We start from the raw sequence: 24,900 nt of genomic DNA on the forward strand, positions 1-24,900 counted from the left end.
CTCTGTATTGCAGGGGTCTGCGTGCCCGCTTCTCTGTATTGTTTTCAAGATTTATGGGAAACCTGACTGTTCTTATCCAGATTTAGTTTGGTTCATACTATGGTTGGACAGGGAAAAAATCCCACAATAACCATATCGTTACATTTATTAAAAGAACGAAAATGTTCTAATAAGTCTAAATAAAGATCAAAATAATTAATTTCCTTTAGATTTATTAGATCTAAGGGCCCTTCATTCCTAAACCCTTCCCATGTCTGCACTTCACCTTTTCTCACCTTCACTGCATCTACTTCACTCATCCCCTCGCTCTCACCCAAGATATTCACTCCATTTAAAAACAAATGTCATTTATAAAATGTTAAAAATACATGAAATATGTTTTAGGGTTAGGGTTAGGGTTTAGGGTTTAGTTTTTTTTTAAAAGAAATGTGTATTTAAATTGAGTGAATATCTAAGGGTGAGACCGATGTGATAATGGGGATGGAATCGGCGAAAGGGAAGTGTAAATTAAGGGATTAACCCTTTTGTCACAGGAGGGATTTGTATCAGTTTTCCCTGCAATGCCGTGCTGCCTCCTTGGTAGTGAAGTGTTAATAAACGGTTGGAAGCGAAAGGTGAGGAATTGGGGGTAAGAAAGCGTCTCGAGGCGGGTGGGGGGAGGAAATCGTTCTCAGTGGGCTGGGACTGTTCTCGGGTGGGGGGGGAGAGAAGGGGGATTTATTCGAGTCCCAGGGAGGATAGAGTTAATGGTCCCAGGGGGAGGGGGAAAGGGGAGGGGTTGAGGAGTCCCGCAGGAAGGAAAGGGTCAAGAAGTCCCCCTGGAAGGGAGGAAAGCATGGGGTTAAGAAATCCCAGGGGGTGGGGGGACAGATTGGGCAAGGGGTTTAAGAGCTAGAGAGGAGAATTGTGACTTGTATTCCTGCTCTCACAATCTCATGCTGTCTCTGCTGCCTCAGATATAGAGCTGCCAGATGCTCGTCCCCCTCCCTCCCAGCAGTGAGAAGCCGGACCGGGAGGAGGGAGTGCGAGCAGCCTCAATCTCTAAAGCCAGGTCCCCAGGTGCCGCTGCTGCGCACGCTACGGCGAGTTCCAATCTCCTCCCCCACACTCCGACTCCATGTAAAAGGTAGCAATAGCTATTAATACCAATAGCTACACGATAGCAATTAATCTCCCACATCGGCATACCGTGAGAGGTTGTTATCGTGATGTTACTGTGATACCGGTGTATCGTGCCACCCTAGTTCATTCCGAAAATGTACTGAAAATACCACACTATATTTGGCATTTTATTGTGTGTTTCCATTCCCTAAAATATTCTTGGGTGAATATTTGAAGACTGAACGAAGCTGGTTAACTGAACATCTCCTCCAATAATTTACATAAATATCTGAGAAGCCTAAAATTACCTGTAGAATGGGAGTTTATTGGAGTTACAAGACATCTGGAATTCTAATAAATTCAGAACTGCAGAATATTTTTGTTTTCTTTCATTTCATGTAACCATGCTCGTGAAGTTCTTTTGAACAACAATTGGATGGTTATTTATTTGGTGAGAAGAATCACATTTAAAGCACATTTTGCACATTATATAATTTTATATTTCAACACAGTTTTATTGATTTGTCAAATAACTTTATTAATTCTGAGAGATACAATATTAAGCACTTTTTGCACATTGATCACAGGGTGTTCTTTGTGTTTAAGTGCTGAGCGCCTTTAATACTTTTTGCATTTGTTTGTACCAAAGCCTGAGATTCAGCTTCTGGATGTGTTCTTCCACACACTTATCTTGGAAAAAACACAAAAAACAGCGCACAACGCTCATGGTGTAGTAAATTAAAATATAATGATTGACACAATGTGAGGTAAGTATTCTGCGTACATCAAAAAATTAATAAAACAGCATGTCAAGGGATATTGTTAACCAAGCACCAACCAGCAGGACCAGGTGTCTACAGCAAGATGTTGTCTGGTGTTCCACAGGTTCTAGCTTTCTAAAACAGGACCGTCACACTGGTGTCGAGTAAGGTAAGGTGCCAGTATTATTGTCCCAAGAATAAAATAAAGCTACTTGTTCATAGTCATGAGTCCGTTCATAGGGCTGGTGTGTTCGCGGTGATTCACTGCGTCTTGGCGTCCGACCGCTTTTCAGGCCGCCCGTCAATTACGTCACTCAGCTGTGCCGAAGTACGCCGCAAGCCCGAACCTCTCCCGGAACACAATTAGGACAAGCAGCATCACATGGATGTAGGGTCAATGAGGTCACTAGAGTCTTAGCACTATCCAACGCGTTTCAAAACTAAACAAGTTTCTTCATCAGGGAAAATGACCAAATACATTGGAGCCCTTGAAATACCCCCGCTCCCTCCCGATTGGCTAGAATCGTGGGTCCTCCCACCAATCAGAAAGGGCTAGGGAGGAGTCCAGGTGAATGAACGTATGTACATACATAGGCCGATAACCGGCACATAAATCTTTAATGTTAAAAAACATATATAATGTTAAACACAGTAAAAATTGTGACTAAAATATACCCAGCTAGAAATACGCTGAAAAAGCTGGAACAGAAGAGAAACACATGTTGTGAAACATACATTTTTACCACTTGTGCACTTTACTTGGTTTTGTCTTTTGGGTTAGATCTAGAGTTTGATTGTAGTAGCGCACTTTTCTCACCTTGTTTTTCATCCACTTACCTTAGAAGTTTATAGCTTCAGTGAGAAATATTATTATGGATGGTAGTACTGGAACGTAGAGTGAAAAGAGGAATTACTCTTTTTGTTAATTCATTTTCTTCTAATGTCTTCATGCCTGTATACCTTTCTTTCTGATTTTCTTCTTTCTATGTTGTCATGATAATATCATGAGGTATTATGTATTTTAATCCACCTGGTGCTTCAGGGGTTAATGAAGGTATAAGTTGGGTTTAAAAATACAATATATGGGGTTTATGATTTGTCATGGATCTGTTCTGGATTTCAAAGGGAATTTAATTGAAGTTGGATTTTAAAAATACAAAGGAATGGTTTATGGCCTGCTAACCCTTTGACCAGGCCTGGTTGTAGGACTGATAGAATCTAAAGATAAGAACATATGTTTTGACAGAGATGGAAGTAAAATATGGCCCCTTTGACAACTTTATAAACTGGATCCTTTTTGGGGTTGGCTTCAAAAGGCATTTTCTGGGAGGGTTCTACAAGGTTCAGTGGCATAGCTAAGAAAGTATTCTATCAAAGAGTGACTTTATTAAAAATGTGAATATCATGTGACATCGTCTATTGTACCTTCTAAGAGTTACAAATCTGAATTGTGTCACAGGGGCATGTACTGACACCAGACACGTCAGGTTTAACAGGTCCTAAGGGACAGATATCCACTTTTCGCTCAAATTTAGGATTAAGACGCTTGTTAACGCCTCAATGTATTGATGTAGCTCACGTTTGTCTCAGTATTAGAGGGAAGTTATGTTATTAAGGCAAGATTCAAACGTCGTTTTTGTAGTATTTATGACGATGGTCTTATGTTGTTGCAATGGGGGGAAATTGTATTTGTCTTAGCAATGTATTAGGAATCTAGATTTCAACAGAGGTGTGTTTGGACCAAGTACGTGATTTCTCAGTTCTTCGCCAGTGACCTCTCTGGGGGAAAATCCTGATATATGCTAACGTAATATTATAGGGTTTTCTGTTTTTTTTTTTTTTTTCAACTTTCAGTTTTTATTTGTGGAAAGCAGATATACAGAAACTCACCTCCCATTGGCGTACATTACAATCAAACCACATTTTTGTGTTGAACAGCTATTGACATTAACAGCACTAGACTAACCACATACAGGGAAACAAGACAAGACTTACTCGACTCACAAGACTGGGGGGAGGTACACATGTGGAAGGGGGGGGGAGTGGGGTGATCTGGTGTAGCACTGGAGGAGGGTCACGGCGATCTTGGATGACTGGTGATACGCCCTCGTTGTTCAGCAAACTGTTAGGTGGCGCTGACTAATGTGATCCTATGTCCGTGCCTAGTCCGTCTCATCCAAGGAGAAGGCATTTGTTATTATTAGTGCAAAATTGAGGCGGCGTCCACCCCTGGGATGTTGGTTTGCTCAAGCCATGGGTTCCAGACTTTTAAAAATTTAGTGCCAGAGTCGTTAACCCAACTTGTTAACTGTTCCATCTGACAAACGTGCCAAATTCTGTGCCTAATTTTGGGGATAATTGGGATCTCATTCTGCTTCCACAATGCTGCGATCTCACATCGAGTGGCAGTCGCAAAATGCATGACCAATTTGTGTGTCGTTCTAGACATGTCCTGGGGCCGTCTGCCCAAAAGGAACAGCCACGGGTCCAGGGGGATCTCTAAATCGAGAATCCCTTGCAGCCAGTCTCGAATTATTTCCCAAACCGGGGCCACCCTTGGGCAAGACCACAGCATGTGTTTAAGGTCAGCCAATTCCCCGCACTGTTTTGGGCAGAGCGGCGAATAACCTCTGACAAATTTAGATAATTTAACAGGGGTATAGTACCACTGCATAAGGACCTTATATGCGTTCTCTTTCAATGTGACACATATTGAGCTTTTCGCGGCGGCTTGCAATATGTATTTCCAGTCTTCGTCCTCTAAAGTCTCCCCTAGCTCTGTCTCCCATTGTCGCATGTATCGTAGGCGGGGGCTGTTTACTCGAGCCGGACAGACTACCTCCCTGTACATTCGAGAAGTCAGTCCCCGTGTGTCCGTTGGTCTGGAACACAGCTGTTCGAAATTAGTTCGTGTAGGACGAACGGGGAATTTGTTATAAAATGCCCTGACCTGGAGGAATCTAAATAATTCTGAATTTGGGAGATTTGATTCTTCTTTAAGCCAATCGAACGTCTTGATAGATCCCTTACCCCCCAGGTCCTTTAATTGGTTGTACCCTGCTTGCGTCCACTTTACAAATTTATCGCTCAACAATCCCGGAGCAAAATCCGGATTGCCCCATAGGGGGGTCATTAATGTATGTGGTGTGGTTAAGTTAGCTTTAAATTTGGATGTCTCCCAGACCGCTAAAGAGTTCGCCACTGCGCAGAGCGTCGTCCCAATGCTTTTTTTGCATTGTTTTGGTAACCAGATCAGATTATGAAGTGCCACCGGCGCACAACATTCTCCTTCCAACTCTGTCCATCTTCTGTTTGTGGGGTCCGCATGCCACAGAATAATTTGGGTTAATTGTGCCGCTTTATAGTACGCCATCAAGCAAGGTACCGATAATCCTCCTCTTACCACTGGTTTTGTCAGTAAATTTTTTGCAATTCGTGGGCGCTTTTTGTTCCAAATAAATTGGATGATGTGAGCTTGAAGGGCTAGGATCTCAGATTTAGCTAACGGTATTGGTAGGGTCTGAAACAGATATAGCAGCTTGGGCAATAGGTTCATCTTTACACTGTGAATCCTGCCGAACCAAGATATCCCGAAACCCGCCCACACCCTGAGATCCTCTTTTAGCTTCTTCATCATCTTGGGGAAATTTGCTTTATACAAGGTATTATAATCCCTGGTGATATATACCCCTAGATATTTGATTGCGGAGGATTGCCACTTAAAATTAAAGTTTAGTTCTAACAATTTTTCCGTAGGTTTTGGCAGATTGATATTAAGTGCCTCTGACTTGGCCTGGTTAATTTTAAACCCTGAGACCATGCTAAAGGTGCCCAAGATCTCAAAGACATTGGGCAGGGTTGTCAGCGGATTAGAGATAGTTAGGATCACATCATCTGCATACAACGCAGTTTTGTGATGCTGTCCCCCCGTTTGAATTCCTGTTATATTGGGGCATAACCTAATATGGGCTGCTAGGGGTTCAATACAGAGGGCAAAAAGTAGTGGGGACAGCGGGCAACCCTGGCGAGTCCCACTTCGTACATTAAATATTTCCGAAGGGAAGCCCTGGTGTCTTACTCTCGCTGTGGGTCCTGAGTAAAGGGCTATTATGGCCTCTAGAAGGCGGCCCCCGAACCCAAATACCCCAAGCGTCTCCCGTAGGTAAGACCAATCGATCCGATCGAATGCCTTCTCGGCATCCAGGCTCAACACCATAGACGGTATGTTTCTCTTTTTAGCCAAATCAATCAAGTCTATTATCCGTCTGGTGTTATCTGCCGCCTGTCTGCCTGCAATAAAGCCCACTTGATCCGGATGAATCAGGCCCGGAAGGACACTACCCACCCTGTTTGCTATCAGTTTGGAGAAGATTTTATATCCGAATTAATCAGGGATATTGGCCGGTAGCTCTTGAAGTCTGCCGGGTCCTTACCGGGTTTTTGGATCACTGAGATAGTCGCCTGAAGCATCTGGGCCGGGAAGGGTTCCCCCTCCAGGATCCCGTTAAATAACTTCAAAAGATGAGGAGCTAGGGTCTTACAGAATTTTTTGTAGTATAAATTGGAGTAGCCATCGGGGCCTGGGGCCTTGGCTGGTTTGAGGGATTTAATTACCTCCGTTATCTCTTCTAGGGTGAAATCACCCTGCAGAGCCTCTCTCTCAGCCCTGCCCAGGGTCGGGAGCTGCGCTTCGGACAGAAACCTCGTTAAGGTAGCCGCTGTTTTTTGATTGTGGGAAACCTTATCGCCATCATATAGTGTAGCATAGTATTTTCGAAATACTTCCACTATCTGTCTCGGATCGGAGGTAAGGTCACCCTGCTGTGTTCTAATTGTCGCTATCCGGAAATTTGGAAGCTTGTTTCGGAGCTTGTTGGCTAGTAAGGTATCTGGCTTGTTGGCTTTTTCGTAAAACCTGCGTTTGGACCAAGTTAACTCTTTCTCGGCCTGGGATGATAACACTAAATTAAGGGCCGCCTTAGTATCTATTAATTCTTACCACGTGTTCTGATTTTTGTCCGCGGAATGCTGTGCAGTGAGGAGTGTTAGTTTCGCCTGCAGCTCTTTTATTTTAGTCGCTTTCTCTCGCTTCCGTTTACCAGCTATATTCATAAGGAATCCCCTGAGAGTAGCCTTATGGGCTTCCCAGAGCGTGGCCTGCGATTGTACACTTCCTATATTTTCACTAAAGAATTCCTTTATCCGGTCCCGTATCGCCTTTTCAGTAGCGGGGGCCTTGAGAAGAAGCTCGTTAAGCTTTCAATTTGCTCCGGGTCTGTCCAGCCCTACTATCGTGCACCTCAGCTCTATAGGCGCGTGGTCGGACCATGAGATCTCATGTATCTCTGTATGGCCCACCACTGGAACCACTCTATTCGACACTAGGAAGTAGTCTATTCGGCTGTATCTGTCATGGGGGTGTGAGTAGAAAGTGTATTCTCTGGTCATCGGATGTTGTTCTCTCCATACATCTGTCAGCTGACAATCCTGAAGGCCATTGCGTATGGTTAGTAGGTCCTGTTTATGGGCTGTTAGTTTGAGTGCATCTGTCTAAGTCAGGGTTCATTGTGCGATTTAGGTCGCCCGCCAGAAAGATGGTTCCTTTAGCTATGTTGTGTAGTTTGGTAAATAATTGTTCGAAAAAAGCGGGGTTTTGTTCACAAGGGGCATACACTGACGCTAACGTTACCTGTTGATTTTGTATTGTGCCCGTCAAGATTAGAAATCTACAGTACCTTGTAGGTCCGTGTATTGTTTGTCAATGGTCAGGGCGAGCCTGTTATGTATAACTACTGCCACACCTCGTTTTTTGACATCTGCAGACGCTAGGTGGAATGTTCTATAACTCTTATCTAAGAATTTTGGGTGGTTTTGGCGGGAAAAATTAGTCTCCTGCAGGAAAATTATGTCTGCCTTTCTACGGTTATAGTCCCTAAAGGCAATTCTTCGCTTAGTGGGACTGTTGAACCCCTTCACATTATGTGAAAGCATAATAATTTCACTACTCATCTGGGCGGCATCTTGTGGACCCTCTGTGTAACGACTGCTTCGGGCTGTGTGGTGCGGTTGCGCTGCTTATCCCACTGTATCTCCGTCGGGGCTCGTCTCACCATCATCTCCCGCTGTCGTCCGACCTCTCTCAACTCCTCCTTTAGATCTATAGGGTCTGTAACCCTCGGCCAGAAGGGGGTAGACACAAGTGGGGGGGGGGGGAGGGTAACATGTAGACAAACAAAAAAAAAGAGGAAACAATTTTTAGAACACTGGTCACGTGACCTTGGTACCAGTACCTTGGTCTAGTGAACCTAGCCCCTGGGCAATCGGCTGGGGAGGCCTGTCGCACATCAGTTGGCATCCCACCCCCTCCCATGCCGTCCAACCCTCCCAAGGGACTTTGCCGGGGACCTTGGATGGTGTCCAAAAAGGTCCCGACATGGAGATCATGCGGTGATCAGGGCCGGCTCGAACTCCACCGCCCGTCCCCGCTCTGAAAATAGTCACTATATGACAACGGAAAACTTCAAACTTTCAACTGTAACTTCAAGCTGCACTGACCTCTTCCTCTCTCCCCTACACCCTTATGCTCGAGGTATGCTGCCTCCACCTCTGATGGGGGCCCCCGTGAGCCAACCCTCAATTTATGCTCAACTGTGGGTACTTCTCTCTCCTATGGTTCCGGGCCCTCATATGCCTCTTGGCCCTCCCCGTGTGCCCTTAATTGGGGGGGGACGATTTGTGACGCGAATATCTTTTTGTTCGGGCTTCCATGGGGTGTGGGGAGCGCGGGTATCATCCTTTGTTTGTGTTTATATATATTTATTTGTTAGCCCTTCCTACTTATATATTTACCTCCTCCCCCATGGGAACGCTCGTCCTTCCCAGTCCTATTCGTGGCCAAGTGAATTTTACTCCTATATGCGGCTCAACTACCTTCGCGTTCTACTTCCTGTTCCCTTCTGCTACCTCTTCTTCCCCTACTTACCTCACTACTTTCTTATATCTGTGTCTATTCCTCCTGTACTTTATCCACTTCCATCTCCTTTCGTGTGCCCCTCTTCTATTAGTTACCTGTCTCCATCTTCCTTATCTACCTTCCTCTCATAACTTGCTTTTCCCTTCTGGTATCACCATCTGATTTCTAACCTACCTTTTCACCTTCTCCTCCAACTCACCTCCTCCATTTATCCTCTCTGCTTCTATTTCATCTTCACTTGCTATCTCTCTTTATTCACCTTCCGGTTCCTATCTCTCTACTTACAGTTCCTTCTAACCTTGTTAATGTCTTTTTACTGTCTAGCTCTCCTTCTCTTTTCTCCCTCTCTACCGATCTATTCACCTCCCCCTTCCTTTCTGATGATTCCCTCTCCAGAGCCTTCCGGTCCTCACTCTAGCCCTTTACGGTACCTCCCGCCAACCTTATCTCTCATTCCCTTCTCTCCTCTTGTTGCCAAGTGCATTTCTCCCCCTTCCCCCCCCCCCCCTTAGTCCCCGGGAACTCTCGTCCTCTTTGTTAGTCCCGTCTTGCTTTGCTGGAACCTGGTACTGCGCGTTGCGGTTCCTGGTGGTGTGCCTGTCGCTTGCGGTGACATCTCGGTGGCTGCAGGCTGTGTAGGAAGTCCGCCGTCCCCTCCGCTTTCCCTCTGCGTCTTGTTAATGGCCAGTCGTCTTACTTCCGCCCCATCCAAGATGGCCGCTGTTAGGTCCGCCCCTTCCGCTGACGTCTTTCCCCTGGCCGCCATTATGGATTAGGATGTCCCTCGTGTCTGCTGGTGTTGCCGCCCCCTTCTCCTGTGTACCTTTCCCGCCTGTTGAGCTCTTCCCGCCTACCTCTCTTCCGTGTTCTGCGGGTCACGCTGGAGGCCTCCCCGACCCCATCTTGGCCACCATGCAGGGACCACGAGGTACGTGAAAAATTCCCCCCCCCCCCCCGCTTTGCAGGTCTCTTGATCGAGCGGATTCTTGCCGGGGTATTGTGGCAGCCCGTCAGCTCTGGGGGCAATCGGTGCAGGGGGTTTTGACAGAGTTCCGTATTGGGTCGTATAGCTCGGGTAACTTAACTTTTAACTCAAACTGAGCAATTTTAGGGTTATGAGTCTTTCAATTATCCCAGTTAGGGATATTGATGTTCTAGTCCTGCGCCGTCTCTCCTCTAGCTGCATGTCCCACCGTGGACCACGAGGGACCCGGAGCGGGCTCCCCTGCCTCCTCCGGCACGGTGTTGGGCCCCGCACTCAGGCCCAGCTTCTGCAGGAATTTCGGGCCCTCCTCTGGGGATTTTAATTGTATCGGGCGGCCATTACGCAGGACTAGTAATCCGAAGGGAAAGGTCCAGCGGTAACGAACCGCCCGGTCCCTCAGGACCCTTGTGATGGGCAAAGGTCTCTCCGGCGGGCCAAGGTGACAGGAGATAGGTCTTGAAACACCACTATCTTCGTCCCCTCAAAGTCCATGGAGGGGGTATTTCTTGAGCATTTTAGCACCTCTTCTCTCGTGCGATAGTGGTGTAAGCGCACTATTATGTCTCTTGGGGGGTCAGCAGGTTGGGGCTTGGATCTAAGTGCCCTGTGGCATCGGTCCATGTGTAACAGCTCTGCAGGGGACTCCGGGCATATGTGCTGAAGCCATCTCTGTACAAAGTCTTCACAGTCCCCTATAGACTCCGGGATCCCCCGGAGGCGCACGTTATTACGGCGATCTCTATTTTCGGCGTCCTCCTGCCGGTCCCGGAGCTCATTGATCTGCGCCTGCAGATCCCCTTCTTTCTTTGTGTTTTTTTGGGTTGCTTTTATATTTCCATCTACCCGCACTTCCAGCTCTTGTATCCGGGTCCCCAGTCCTCCTACCTCCTTGGCCAGTGCACGGATCTCCGCTTGTAGGACTCCCTTTAGGTCATTATACAGCCGCTCTATGTCGCAGCGGCGGACCGGCAGGAGTCCCTGATCATGCGGCTCTCCGTCCCCCTCCGATTCCGATCCCGGGTGGGAGACGGGGGCCATTGCTGCTGAGGCCCTGCTGGATCTTCCGTCCCCAAAATATTCCGGGAGACCCTTCTTGCTGGGGGTCTTTGTAGTTTTTTTTAGACATCCTGCGGTTTGTGTTCAGTTTAGAGTAAAAATCAGTTTATTTTTAAATTAGCTAATCCGTTTTTGCTTCAATTTTGTCAGAACGGGGCATGGAGCAACAGAGTCACACAGCCATGCAGTCTGACCTCGCGCATGCGCTCCTTCTGTTTTTGTTTTATCCTTTTATTTTGAGAAACTGTTCTGCATTTATTGTAATTGTATGTTCTTGTAATCTGTAATGTAAGCACTATATTTTTATATATATTAAAACATTTAATAAGTGATGCTTTGGGCTCTGAATGAACTGTTACATACTCTGGAGAGAGTATTTACATTTTCGGACATATTTTGCTACAACAGATTTTTGTACGTTAAGTGCATAATTTTTGTATCATAAATAGGGACCTGAGACCCAGACAGATTTATTAATTTGACATCTATTTTATTTTTATTTTTTTTATTTCACAGTTGGTGGAAGTGTATAGATATGATTGCAATTGAGTAAAGGGTTAATATTCGCTCACTGGCGGTACCTTACAGTTGGCTAGAGTAGCCGTGTGCATTAACCCTGATTGCATGTCTAAGTCACGTGCCCACTTGTGTGCTGTTCGTGACAGGTGGTATATGGGGACGGATTTAGGAGAGATATTGTCAATTTGAGGGACCTTTGCTGAGGTGCAAAGTGGGAGCGCTTGCGAGCTAAGTATTAACCCTTGTCCTATATGCAGGTCACATGCTCACAGGTGTGCCATAAGTGACATATGCTTTATCTGTTGTGCTGTTTTTTTTTATTATTCGGCTAGACGGATAATTAATATAAGAAGGAGAGCAGAGAATAGGGCCGATGGAACCTAAATTTATTATGTTTTTGTTCTACCCCTAGCTGGGTGAGACTTAATCCTAATTTGTACTGCCATGGAGGGACTAGAAGAAATGGAATGAACTGTAAGAATATCATACTGTATATAATGTCATTTGATGTGTAACGTGCGTCAATCATTGTGGGTCTCTTAATAGCAGTGGTACTGTGCTGGCTTTAGCATGTGCCCGTAAAGCAAAAAGACAGTGTTATTTACCATGCTTTCTGAATGGTTTGAAAGGGCGTATGTGAGAGTGGCAAACTATTGCTTATAAAAATATTTAATAATGCTTTTCTCCTTGATGCTCACCCTCTGTTGACCCCGGCATCTCAAAGCTGGATTCACGTAAGTATGAGTAGATATTGGAGGTAGAGGAAGCACACAGAGGAGCCTTATGTTGAGTTCAAACAAACTTCTATTGTCTTAATGTATCAGAGCAGGCATACGTATACAGTAGTAACGTTTCTGTCAGCAACGTCATATGATGAATCAGGAAGTAATCAGGCTGCAGTGGCTGCTCAGCTCTGAATCACAGGTGTTGGGGTAAGGTAGTTTTACAACCCCCAGGGGTATTTATAGTTGGTTTGTAGCACTCATTTGTAAGGTGTATGGTCTGAAGAAAGGACAGGGTTATCTAGAAACGTTACTATACGTATGCCTGCTCTGATGAATGAATACAATATGTTTGTTTGAACTCAACATAAGGCTCCTGTGTGCTTCCTCTACCTCCAATATCTACTCTTTCTGAATGGTTTGTTACCGGATTGTTAAATGTAGATGGCCTGCTGCACTTCAGTAAAGTTAAATCACGTTTTTGCCCCATCTGTCTGTCTGCATGCCATAAACTATGCTTTCTTGTATTACAGGGTTCGTAGGGCTGTTTAATCTCCTACTGCTGTGGCCCGGTTTTTTCCTTCTGCACTACACTGGTTTTGAAGCCTTTGAGTTCCCCAGTAAGTTGGTCTGGATGTACATTGTCATCAATGGGCTCGTAGGAACAGTGTTGTCTGAATTCCTGTGGTTATGGTGAGTACCTGGTACATTCTGGACTTTGATGCTCAGAGGTAACTCCATCATGAGACCTGCTGATCTGATGGCTAAATCTAATCCTCACCAGGCTCCTTCAGCCTTCAGTGAGTCACAGCCGGGCATTCAGAGTAGGATAACAGATTGAGTAAGGGTGTCCACCCTGAGCTAGTGACGGGCATCTCTCTGCCGGTTACACACTCCCTGCATGGAGTAAGGGTGTCCACCCTGAGCTGGTGACGGGCATCTCTCTGCCGGTTACATACTCCCTGCATGGAGTAAGGGTGAGCTGGTGACGGGCATCTCTCTGCCGGTTACACACTCCCTGCATGGAGTAAGGGTGTCCACCCTGAGCTAGTGACGGGCATCTCTCTGCCGGTTACACACTCCCTGCATGGAGTAAGGGTGAGCTGGTGACGGGCATCTCTCTGCCGGTTACACACTCCCTGCATGGAGTAAGGGTGTCCACCCTGAGCTAGTGACGGGCATCTCTCTGCCGGTTACACACTCCCTGCATGGAGTAAGGGTGTCCACCCTGAGCTGGTGACGGGCATCTCTCTGCCGGTTACACACTGCCTGCATGGAGTAAGGGTGTCCACCCTGAGCTGGTGACGGGCATCTCTCTGCCGGTTACACACTCCCTGCATGGAGTAAGGGTGTCCACCCTGAGCTAGTGACGGGCATCTCTCTGCCGGTTACACACTCCCTGCATGGAGTAAGGGTGAGCTGGTGACGGGCATCTCTCTGCCGGTTACACACTCCCTGCATGGAGTAAGGGTGTCCACCCTGAGCTGGTGACGGGCATCTCTCTGCCGGTTACACACTCCCTGCATGGAGTAAGGGTGTCCACCCTGAGCTGGTGACGGGCATCTCTCTGCCGGTTACACACTCCCTGCATGGAGTAAGGGTGTCCACCCTGAGCTGGTGACGGGCATCTCTCTGCCGGTTACACACTCCCTGCATGGAGTAAGGGTGTCCACCCTGAGCTAGTGACGGGCATCTCTCTGCCGGTTACACACTCCCTGCATGGAGTAAGGGTGAGCTGGTGACGGGCATCTCTCTGCCGGTTACACACTCCCTGCATGGAGTAAGGGTGTCCACCCTGAGCTGGTGACGGGCATCTCTCTGCCGGTTACACACTCCCTGCATGGAGTAAGGGTGTCCACCCTGAGCTGGTGACGGGCATCTCTCTGCCGGTTACACACTCCCTGCATGGAGTAAGGGTGTCCACCCTGAGCTGGTGACGGGCATCTCTCTGCCGGTTACACACTGCCTGCATGGAGTAAGGGTGTCCACCCTGAGCTGGTGATGGGCATCTCTCTGCCGGTTACACACTCCCTGCATGGAGTAAGGGTGAGCTGGTGACGGGCATCTCTCTGCCGGTTACACACTCCCTGCATGGAGTAAGGGTGTCCACCCTGAGCTGGTGACGGGCATCTCTCTGCCGGTTACACACTCCCTGCATGGAGTAAGGGTGTCCACCCTGAGCTGGTGACGGGCATCTCTCTGCCGGTTACACACTCCCTGCATGGAGTAAGGGTGTCCACCCTGAGCTGGTGACGGGCATCTCTCTGCCGGTTACACACTCCCTGCATGGAGTAAGGGTGTCCACCCTGAGGTGGTGACGGGCATCTCTCTGCCGGTTACACACTGCCTGCATGGAGTAAGGGTGTCCACCCTGAGCTGGTGATGGGCATCTCTCTGCCGGTTACACACTCCCTGCATGGAGTAAGGGTGAGCTGGTGACGGGCATCTCTCTGCCGGTTACACACTCCCTGCATGGAGTAAGGGTGTCCACCCTGAGCTGGTGACGGGCATCTCTCTGCTGGTTACACACTCCCTGCATGGAGTAAGGGTGTCCACCCTGAGCTAGTGACGGGCATCTCTCTGCCGGTTACACACTCCCTGCATGGAGTAAGGGTGTCCACCCTGAGCTAGTGACGGGCATCTCTCTGCCGGTTACACAGTCCCTGCATGGAGTAAGGGTGAGCTGGTGACGGGCATCTCTCTGCCGGTTACACACTCCCTGCATGGAGTAAGGGTGAGCTGGTGACGGGCATCTCTCTGCCGGTTACACACTCCCTGCATGGAGTAAGGGTGTCCACCCTGAGCTGGTGACGGGCATCTCTCTGCCGGTTACACACTCCCTGCATGGAGTAAGGGTGTCCACCCTGAGCTAGTGACGGGCATCTCTCTGCCGGTTACACAGTCCCTGCATGGAGTAAGGGTGAGCTGGTGACGGGCATCTCTCTGCCGGTTACACACTCCCTGCATGGAGTAAGGGTGAGCTGGTGACGGGCATCTCTCTGCCGGTTACACACTCCCTGCATGGAGTAAGGGTGTCCACCCTGAGCTGGTGACGGGCATCTCTCTGCCGGTTACACACTCCCTGCATGGAGTAAGGGTGTCCACCCTGAGCTGGTGACGGGCATCTCTCTGCCGGTTACACACTCCCTGCATGGAGTAAGGGTGTCCACCCTGAGCTGGTGACGGGCATCTCTCTGCCGGTTACACACTCCCTGCATGGAGTAAGGGTGTCCACCCTGAGCTAGTGACGGGCATCTCTCTGCCGGTTACACACTCCCTGCATGGAGTAAGGGTGAGCTGGTGACGGGCATCTCTCTGCCGGTTACACACTCCCTGCATGGAGTAAGGGTGTCCACCCTGAGCTGGTGACGGGCATCTCTCTGCCGGTTACATACTCCCTGCATGGAGTAAGGGTGAGCTGGTGACGGGCATCTCTCTGCCGGTTACATACTCCCTGCATGGAGTAAGGGTGAGCTGGTGACGGGCATCTCTCTGCCGGTTACACACTCCCTGCATGGAGTAAGGGTGAGCTGGTGACGGGCATCTCTCTGCCAGTTACACACTCCCTGCATGGAGTAAGGGTGAGCTGGTGACGGGCATCTCTCTGCCGGTTACACACTCCCTGCATGGAGTAAGGGTGTCCACCCTGAGCTGGTGACGGGCATCTCTCTGCCGGTTACACACTCCCTGCATGGAGTAAGGGTGAGCTGGTGACGGGCATCTCTCTGCCGGTTACACACTCCCTGCATGGAGTAAGGGTGAGCTGGTGACGGGCATCTCTCTGCCGGTTACACACTGCCTGCATGGAGTAAGGGTTTCCACCCTGAGCTGGTGACGGGCATCTCTCTGCCGGTTACACACTCCCTGCATGGAGTAAGGGTTTCCACCCTGAGCTGGTGACGGGCATCTCTCTGCCGGTTACACACTCCCTGCATGAGATGGGAATTGGGTTTATTTGATGAGATGTATTGATTTCTAGTGAAGCAGACCGGTACAGTGTTAGATTGCTTCTCTGAGGTGTGTCCCAGACACACTGGGTTTAATTTTCTGTTTGTAAAAATAATTTCAATCTGATGTTTTCTGTTCACAAATAAAATTTTGCACATTTTGAAGCAGATCAAATAATATATTTAGGCGCTCAGTGTGTGTGTGTGTGTGTGTGTGTGTGTGTGTGTGTGTGTGTGTGTGTGTGTGTGTGTGTGTGTGTGTGTGTACACATACAGACATGCATACATACATACACATGCATACATACACATGCATACATACACATGCATACATACACATATACATGCATACATACACATGCACACATACATACACATATACATGCATACATACATACACATGCATACATACATATACAAATACACATACCTACACACATATACAGTGTGTGTGTGTGTTTTTATAGATATATATATATATATATATATACACACGCAGTGCTGCCAAACATCTTGTTGTAGGAGAATCCGTAAATAAAATGTTCTGTCTCTGGAAAATAAGAAGCTGGGAAACAAGGTGTACGTATTCCTTGTTTCTGCTCCTCCTGTTACCAGCTTTGTGTTTTTCAGATGCATTTAATGTGATGCAGATGTTCCATGCACGGAGAAGGCAGAATTTCAGTTGTGCCCGTGTTTTACATTTAATTGGCTGATAACTTTACTGGCTTTAAACACCAGGTGGCATCAGACATTCACGGTTTTCTGCAGTTACAGATTGTCCTGCATTGCTCAGATATCTGCATTTTAAACTTGGATTTATCTGATGTGAGTTTACCTGCACAGGGATATTTTTCCCTATTTTTTATTCAGAACTTGCAATAATGAATATAAAAAATCATATTTTTAAAAGTACGAATCCCTGGACACCCATAACAGGTGTGTGACTTATTATTTCATCCCTCTCCTGGCTTCTTATCAAATCCCGGATCTCACACACTATTCTCCTCACTTTTAAAGCTTTACACTCTCTTGCTCCTCCTTTCATCTCAGCCCTAATTTCTCGCTATGCACCATCATGACTCTTGCGTGTTCTGCCACCTTTTGTGTCTAAAGCCCTCTCCCGCCTTAAACCTTTCTCACTTACTGCCCCACACTTCTGGAATGCCCTTCCTCTGAATACCCGACTAGCACCCTCTCTCTATCCACCTTTAAGACCCAATCTTAAAACACACCTCCTTATTGATGCATATGAGTAGCTCTGTGGCTGATACTTTACACTTCATTCATCGACATTGACCCCTTGCAGACACACTTACCAGAAAACCTTCCTACTGTCTCTGTACGCTCTTTCACTTGCCAATTAGATTGTGAGCTCTTTGGGGCAGGGACACTTTTCCTAAGTGTCACTTTTATGTCTGAAGCACGTCTTCCCATTATGTGTTTGTATTATTTGTTATTTATGATTGTCACGTGTATTAATGCTGTGAAGCGCTATGTACATTAATGCCGCTAAATAAATAAAGATATACATACATACAACACCACTTTTCACAATCCTCTCTTCTCTTGCGTCTCCAGTGCATGAGCATGGAGTAATAGGCCACTTCCAGCTGGAGGTTGTGCACAGGTCAGCTGATTGAATAGTTATGCATAAAGGTGACTTGCGCTCTACATTTCCGCAATTGTTTGTGTCCTACTGGAAGGAGAAGGACACCTAGGTGTTGCATCTTCCTGTCTCTCCTGTCGCCGCCTGTTGGCTGCCCAAAGTGTCCTGAGGTAGCTGACTCAACCATGGTTGGCTTGTTCCCACCCTGTCTGTGCTCAGGCACCAAGACGCCCCACTTGGCCGCATTCTGCCGCTGTGGGAGTGAATGGGATAGAAGGGGATGGTTTCTGCTACTATCCTTGGGCCCAGTAGTGGAAGTTTCATCCCCTCCCCCCCATCTAATATGGGGCCATATCAGCTCCACAGCTGGGCAGGAAACTATGGCAGAAACGGTGGTCTTTGTTCCCCCTTCCCCTCTGCTCATACCGGTATCACCATTGAGAAAAGAAGGCTGGTTCCACCCTTCCCAACTGAAGAAGAAACCGGTCTCGCACCAGGTAACATTATGCATCTGGAGGAAGCGGAAGTGAGATTTATTTCCCGGGAGTCCAAATATGCATAAGCGTGCCTCCACACTGATGGGGAGGAGGGTGCAGTAGGCGCAAGACCTATTCTTCACGCTATTGGGCGTACAGTGTGACAAGGGGTTGTCCTCTCACATTTCTCCCTGCCTGAATATGATTGCCCGAGGCTGCATCCAGGGGAAAGGAAGCCCTATAAGAACTTCGATTCAGGTTTGTTCTTGGCTCATTAGGGGAGACTGTGCAGTTCTGTCCCTTGTCTTGCTTGTGTTTCTTGTCTTCTGTTGAACCCTTGCTGATATTCCTATGTCTACACTTGATTTTTCCTCCTCCTTCTTGGGAAAAGCCTTAGTTGCAATGACCAGTTACCATCTGGAACATCAGTTAGATAAGGCCTACACAACTCCAGTCTTCGAGGGCCGCAAACAGGACAGGTTTTCAGAATATCCTTACTTCAACAAAGTGGCTCAATTAGTGGCTCAGTATGACTGAGCCACTAATTGAGCCAGCTGTGCTGAAGTAGGGATATCCTGAAAACCTGGCCTGTTTGCGGCCCTCGAGGAATGGAGTTGTGCAGGCCTGAGGTAGATAATGGAAAGGGACCCTAAAAAAGCTCCTTCACAAATGGTCGAGATTTTCTCGTTGTTCAATTCATCTATGATGGCAACATTTGTATCAACTAGTAATTAAGCATTCAAGTTACCAGTGAAAAGACCCAAACAACAGTATCTGGAAACATTCAGACCTTTCTGATGAATCGCAAGAGGAGCCATTCTTTTCATATAAAATATAAAATTAAACAGAATGAAAAATGTAGTCATGGGATCTATTCCATTAATTTCAATGCTTTGTTTGTCCATTATTATATTTACATGTAGCCACAGGGCTATTCACATTTTGTAATATATCTCTATGTTCCAAAGCCATGATTCTATATTCAACATTGGCAGAATTAAATGTAAATGACCCCACTAGTCCTGCAATTAGTGTAGTGCCGTATTTTATACATCTTCGTTTTTGAAATGTCATTAAACTTGGTAGTCCTGTCCATGAATTTACAGGATTTGCAGTGCCTACATTTGGAGGAGTCTGTTACTGTATTTTTGGGTACAAATGTATTTGGATTATAATAGTGACTCTGGACTAGGATATCACAGAGGGTGCTGACCTCCTACATGTCATTGATGGGTGCTTCCCTACAAAGTCTTTTCAAAATAAACCAGTGTCGCTCAAAAATGTGTTTCAGCTGATTTCACTGTGCATTGTAGGTGCCTATAAAGTGCACTGTTTTAATGTTCTCCTTTTTATTACTATTGGGCTACATATATTCCCTTCTGGTTGCTTTAGCACAATAGTTATCTTGGTTGATAGATCTTGGTCTATAACTTCGAGCCAAAAATCTTTTCTTTTGTGCTTCAAACTCGAGGATTGCGGTAGCCATCTCCAGTCCTCAAAGGTCATCAACAGGTGAGGTTTTCAGGATATTCCTGCTGTAGCATAGGTGGCTCAATCTGGCTCAGTCATTATGACTGAGCCACCTGTGCTGAAGCAGTGATATCATGAAAACCTGTCCTATTGGTGGAACTTGAGGACTGGAGTTGGCCACCCCAGCTCTGAGCTCATTCGTTGAGCAATTCTGTTTTGCTCTCACAAATTGACCTATGAGGACTTCTCATTTGGTGAGAATAGTGCTGGCTTGCAGCATGTAATAGACTTGCAGTATCTTTGCGGTAGGTTGGGCAGGTAAATGGCAAATTAGGTTTAATACAGATACATGTGAGGTTATGTATGCATTTGGGAAACAAGAATAAACAGGTGATTTAGGAGGATTAGGAGAATCCTGGATGGAGATGGATTTAGGAGTAGACAGCAGGCTTAGTAATAGGACCTAAAGTCATGCAGTAGCTGCAAAGGCAAACACGATCTTATCTTGCATTAAACGGGCAATGGGTAGAAAGGAAGTAAACATAATTATGCCCCTCTATAATTATGCCTCTCTGACTTATGAGAAGCTAGCTACTTTTGATTTGTTAACATTAGAAAAGATTAATCTAAGATGGGATATAATTACTACTGTATATATAAATATATATAGGGTAAAAACAGGGAGCTTTCAAAATAACTATTCATCCCAAGGGCAGTACTAAGGACTCGGGGCCATCCCTTAAGGTTGGAGGAAAGGAGATTTCACCAGCAACAAAGGAAAGAGTTCTTTACAGTAAGGGCAGTTAAAATGTGGAATTAATTACCCATGGAGACTGTGATGGCAGATACAATAGATATCTTCAAAAAAAAGTTGGACATCTTTTTAGAAATTAAAGGTATACAGGGATATACCAAATAAGTAAACATGGGAAGATGATTACTCCAGGGAGTAATCTGATTGCCAGTATTTGGTATTAGGTAGGAATTTAATTTCCCCCTTATGACACAACATTGGATCACACTCGACTCCTCTCTCACGTTCTCCTCTCACATTCAAAAGTTAACTAAAATTTAACTTTAACTAAAACTAAAACGATTTTTCCTCCGCCATATTACAAAGATTCACCCTTTCCTCTGTTGCTCGACTGCTAAAACTCTGACTCAGGCCCTCATTCTCTCCTGTCTTGACTACTGTAACCTCCTGCTGTCTGGCCTTCCTGCCTCTCACCTGTCTCCCCTACAATCTATCCTAAACGCTGTTGCCAGAATCACTCTACGCTTTCCTAAATCTGTCTCAGCGTCTCCCCTCATGAAATCCCTCTCCTGTCTTCCTATCAAATCCCGTATCACACACTCAATTCTCCACCTCACTTTTAAAGCTTTATACTCTTCTGCTCCTACTTACATCTCAGCCCTAATTTCTCGCTATGCACCATCCCGACTTTTGCGTTTTGCTCAAGGATGTCTTCTCTCTACCCTTTTTGTATCTAAAGCCCTCTCCCGCCTTAGACCTTTCTCACTGACTGCCCCATGCCTCTGAAATGCCCTTCCCTTCAATATCCGACTAGCACCCTCTCTATCCACCTTTTAGATCCACCTTAAAACACACCTGCTTAACGAAGCATATGAGTAGCTCCGTGGCTGATACTTTACACCTCATAGATAAACCTTGGCCCCTTGCAGACGCACTTACAGAACTCCCTCCTACTGTCTGTACGTTCGACCTACCAATTAGATTGTAAGCTCTTCGGAGCAGGGACTCCTTTTCCTAAATGTTACTTTTTTGTCTGAAGCACTTCTTCCCACTATGTGTTATTTGTATTATTTGTTATTTATATGATTGTCACGTGTACTACTGCTGGGAAGCGCTATCTACAGTTAGGTCCGGAAATAATTGGACACTGATGCACGTTTTCTTATTTCGGCTGCGTGCCAAAATAAATTCAAGTTACAGTTAAATAATGAATATGGGCTTCAAGTGCAGTCTATCAGCTTTAATTTGAGGGTATTCACATCTAAATTGAGGAAGGGTTTAGGAATTAAATCTCTTTAATATGTAGCTCCCTCTTTTTCAAGGGACCAAAAGTAATTGGACAATTGACTCAAAAGCTGTTTCATGGACAGGTGTGGGCTATTCCTTCGTTATTTCATCATCAATTAAGCAGGTAAAAATCTGGAGTTGATTCCAGGTGTGGCATTCGCATTTGGAAGCTGTTGCTGTGAACCCACAACATGCGGTCAAAGGAGCTCTCAATGCAAGTGAAACAGGGCATCCTTAGGCTGCAAAAAATAAGAAAATCCATCAGAGAGATAGCAGGAACATTAGGAGCGGCCAAATCAACAGTTTGGTACTGTCACGCTGCGCTCACCACAAACAGGACGGAAGACCGCGGGGCTGAGGTGGGGTATGTATAGGCACCGACCCACAACCACGCAGTCCTGTCCGGAATGCGTAGTCCTAGTCGTACCGCGTCGTAGGGTTGGAGAGGTCAGGGTAGTCAGGGTACTTGCCGTGTTCCAGGGTTGGAGAGTCCGGGTAGGTAGAGTTTCGTAGCCAAGGTCCTGGGTAATAGAAGGTAGAGTAGTCGAGTAACGAAGCCGGGGTCAAAGTGCTGGAGAGTGTAGAAATCCAAGTAACAGGCAGGGTCAAACAGGTCAGACAAAGTTCAAGACAAAACTAGACAGCAGCGGTGAGCACAATGCATAAACAGGAGTTTATGCTCAGCAATGAAGGACAGGCAGAAGCAGGTATATATGTGGGAAGGATCCAATTACCTTGCAGGGGTGTGTACTGGTCCACCAATGGTGTCAGAGAGACACTGATCAAAAACAGCTTGCAATTAGGCTTTCCTGATGCTAGGTCTGGTTGCCGGGCAACCCGCGCGCGTGCGCGATGCGCGTCGCGACGTGATGACGTCATGCGTTTCACTCAGCAAGTCTCCGCCTGTGGGAGGCTCCAGCAGCTCCCTCACGTTCTCCTGCTTCCTGGTTGCCGAGCAACCCGTGCGCGTGCGCGCTGCGTCTCGCAGAGCTCCGCCATCACGCCGCTGCGCCTGCACTGCCCTGGCAGTGCGTGGGCGCATGACTCTGCCCCGTGGTGCTTCCCTGAGTCGGTCTCCGCGCGGATCAGAGGCAAGTGTGACAGGTACATTCTGAGAAAACAAGAACGCACTGGTGAGCTCTGCAACACAAAAAGGCCTGGACGTCCACGGAAGACAACAGTGGTGGATGATCATAGGATCCTTTCCATGGTAAAGAAAACCCCTTCACAACATCCAGCCAAGTGAAGAACACTCTCCAGGAGGTAGGCATATCATTATCCAAGTCTACCATAAAGAGAAGACTTCACGAGAGCAAATACAGGCATACCCCGCATTAACGTACGCAATGGGACCGGAGCATGTATGTAAAGCGAAAATGTACTTAAAGTGAAGCACTACCTTTTTCCCACTTTACGATGCATGTACTGTACTGCAATCGTCATATACATGCATAACTGATGTAAATAACGCATGTGTAATAGCTCTATTGTTTCCCCGCTTGCGCACAGCTTCGGTACAAGTAGGGAGCCGGTATTGCTGTTCAGGACATGCTGACAGGCGCATGCGTGAGCTGCCGTTTGCCTATTGGGCGATATGTACTTACTCGCGAGTGTACTTAAAGTGAGTGTCCTTAAACCGGGGTATGCCTGTACAGAGGGTTCACCACAGGGTGCAAACCATTCATAAGCCTCAAGAATAGAAAGGCCAGATTAGACTTTGTCAAACAATATCTAAAAAAGCCAACCCAGTTCTGAAACAGCATTCTTTGGACAGATGAAACTAAGATCAACCTGTACCAGAATGATGGGAAGAAAAAAGTATGGAGAAGGCTTGGAACGGCTCATGATCCGAAGCATACCACATCATCTGTAAAACACGGTGGAGGCAGTGTGATGGCATGGGCATGCATGGCTTACAATGGCACTGGGTCACTAGTGTTTATTGATGATGTGACAGAAGCAGCCGGATGAATTCTGAAGTGTATAGGGATATATTGTCTGCTCAGATTCAGCCAAATTCAGTGAATTTGATTGGACGGCGCTTCACTTTACAGATGGACAATGACCCAAAACATACTGCGAAAGCAACCCAGGAGTTTTTTAAGGCAAAGAAGTGAAATATTCTGCAATGGCCGACTCAATCACCTGATCTCAACCCGATCGAGAATGCATTTCACTTGCTGAAGACAAAACTTAAGGCAGAAAGACCCACAAACAAACAACAACTGAAGACAGCTGCAGTAAAGGCCTGGCAAAGCATCACAAAGGAGGAAACCCAGCATTTGGTGATGTCCATGCGTTCCAGACTTCAACAGTCATTGCCTGCAAAGGATTCTCGACAAAGTATTAAAAATGAACATTTTATTTATGATTGTGTTAATTTGTCCAATTACATTTGAGCCCCTGAAATAAGGGGACTGTGTATGAAAATGGTTGCAATTCCTAAACGTTTCATACGATATTTTTGTTCAACCCCTTGAATTAAAGCTAAAAGTCTGCACTTCTATTCCATCTGTTTCATTTCAAATCCATTGTGGTGGTGTACAGAGCCAAAATTAGAAAAATTGTGTCAGTGTTCAATTATTTCCGGACCTAACTGTATATTAATGGTGCTATATAAATAAAGGCATACATACATGTCACAGGATTTTTGTTTGCCTTTCTCTGGATCACAATTCTGTCAATTCAAATATAGGATAAGTATCTGTCATCTAAATTTAGCATAGGTTGAGTTTGGACATGTCTCTTTTCAACCTCATTTACTACGTAATTATGTAGATATTCTACCATCCTCATCTCGTGCAGATCTGCAAATCTATTGTTCAATTTTAAAACAAAGTCCTCAAGTTAGGATGCCTCCCTATCCCATAGTAACAAGATATTGTCAATGAATCTGATCCACAATAAACTTGTCAGCAGGGGGACACTATTTATTCCCCATGGTCTTTTTGTAACAGAGTTTAAGACTGACGGAGATTGGTGTTGCAGATTGGACGACATGAGGATGGTAGATTATCTACAACCGTATATCGCATTGATACTTCAGCCAACAGTCTAGTACATGCTATAAGACACTACAATTCTTCTCACCAAATCAGAGGAGTTCCCATAGGTCAATTTGTGAGTGAAAAATCGAATTGCTCAACGAATAAGTTATTCAAGGTTTTGGCTCGAGGTTATAGTCCAATCCATCAACCAAGCTCACTTGTTGTTGATGCATAGCAAAATAAAGGAAAACACTAT

The 24,900-nt window shown here is 46.3% G+C and overlaps 1 protein-coding gene across 5 annotated transcripts in view; it reads left to right on the forward strand.

Moving 5' to 3' along the window:
• SLC35F5 (solute carrier family 35 member F5) overlaps positions 1-24,900 on the forward strand; it is a 103,004-nt gene that overhangs the window by 68,448 nt on the left and 9,656 nt on the right. For 4 of the 5 annotated variants that reach the window (XM_075609953.1, XM_075609949.1, XM_075609950.1 and 1 more), the window contains one exon: positions 12,651-12,810. In XM_075609953.1, coding sequence (XP_075466068.1) covers positions 12,651-12,810 — 160 coding nt within the window. The remainder of the gene's footprint in view (positions 1-12,650; positions 12,811-24,900) is intronic. The other variant, XR_012802774.1, reaches the window with a different exon arrangement.

Source organism: Ascaphus truei, chromosome 7, assembly GCF_040206685.1.
Source record: "Ascaphus truei isolate aAscTru1 chromosome 7, aAscTru1.hap1, whole genome shotgun sequence".
NCBI lineage: Eukaryota > Metazoa > Chordata > Amphibia > Anura > Ascaphidae > Ascaphus > Ascaphus truei.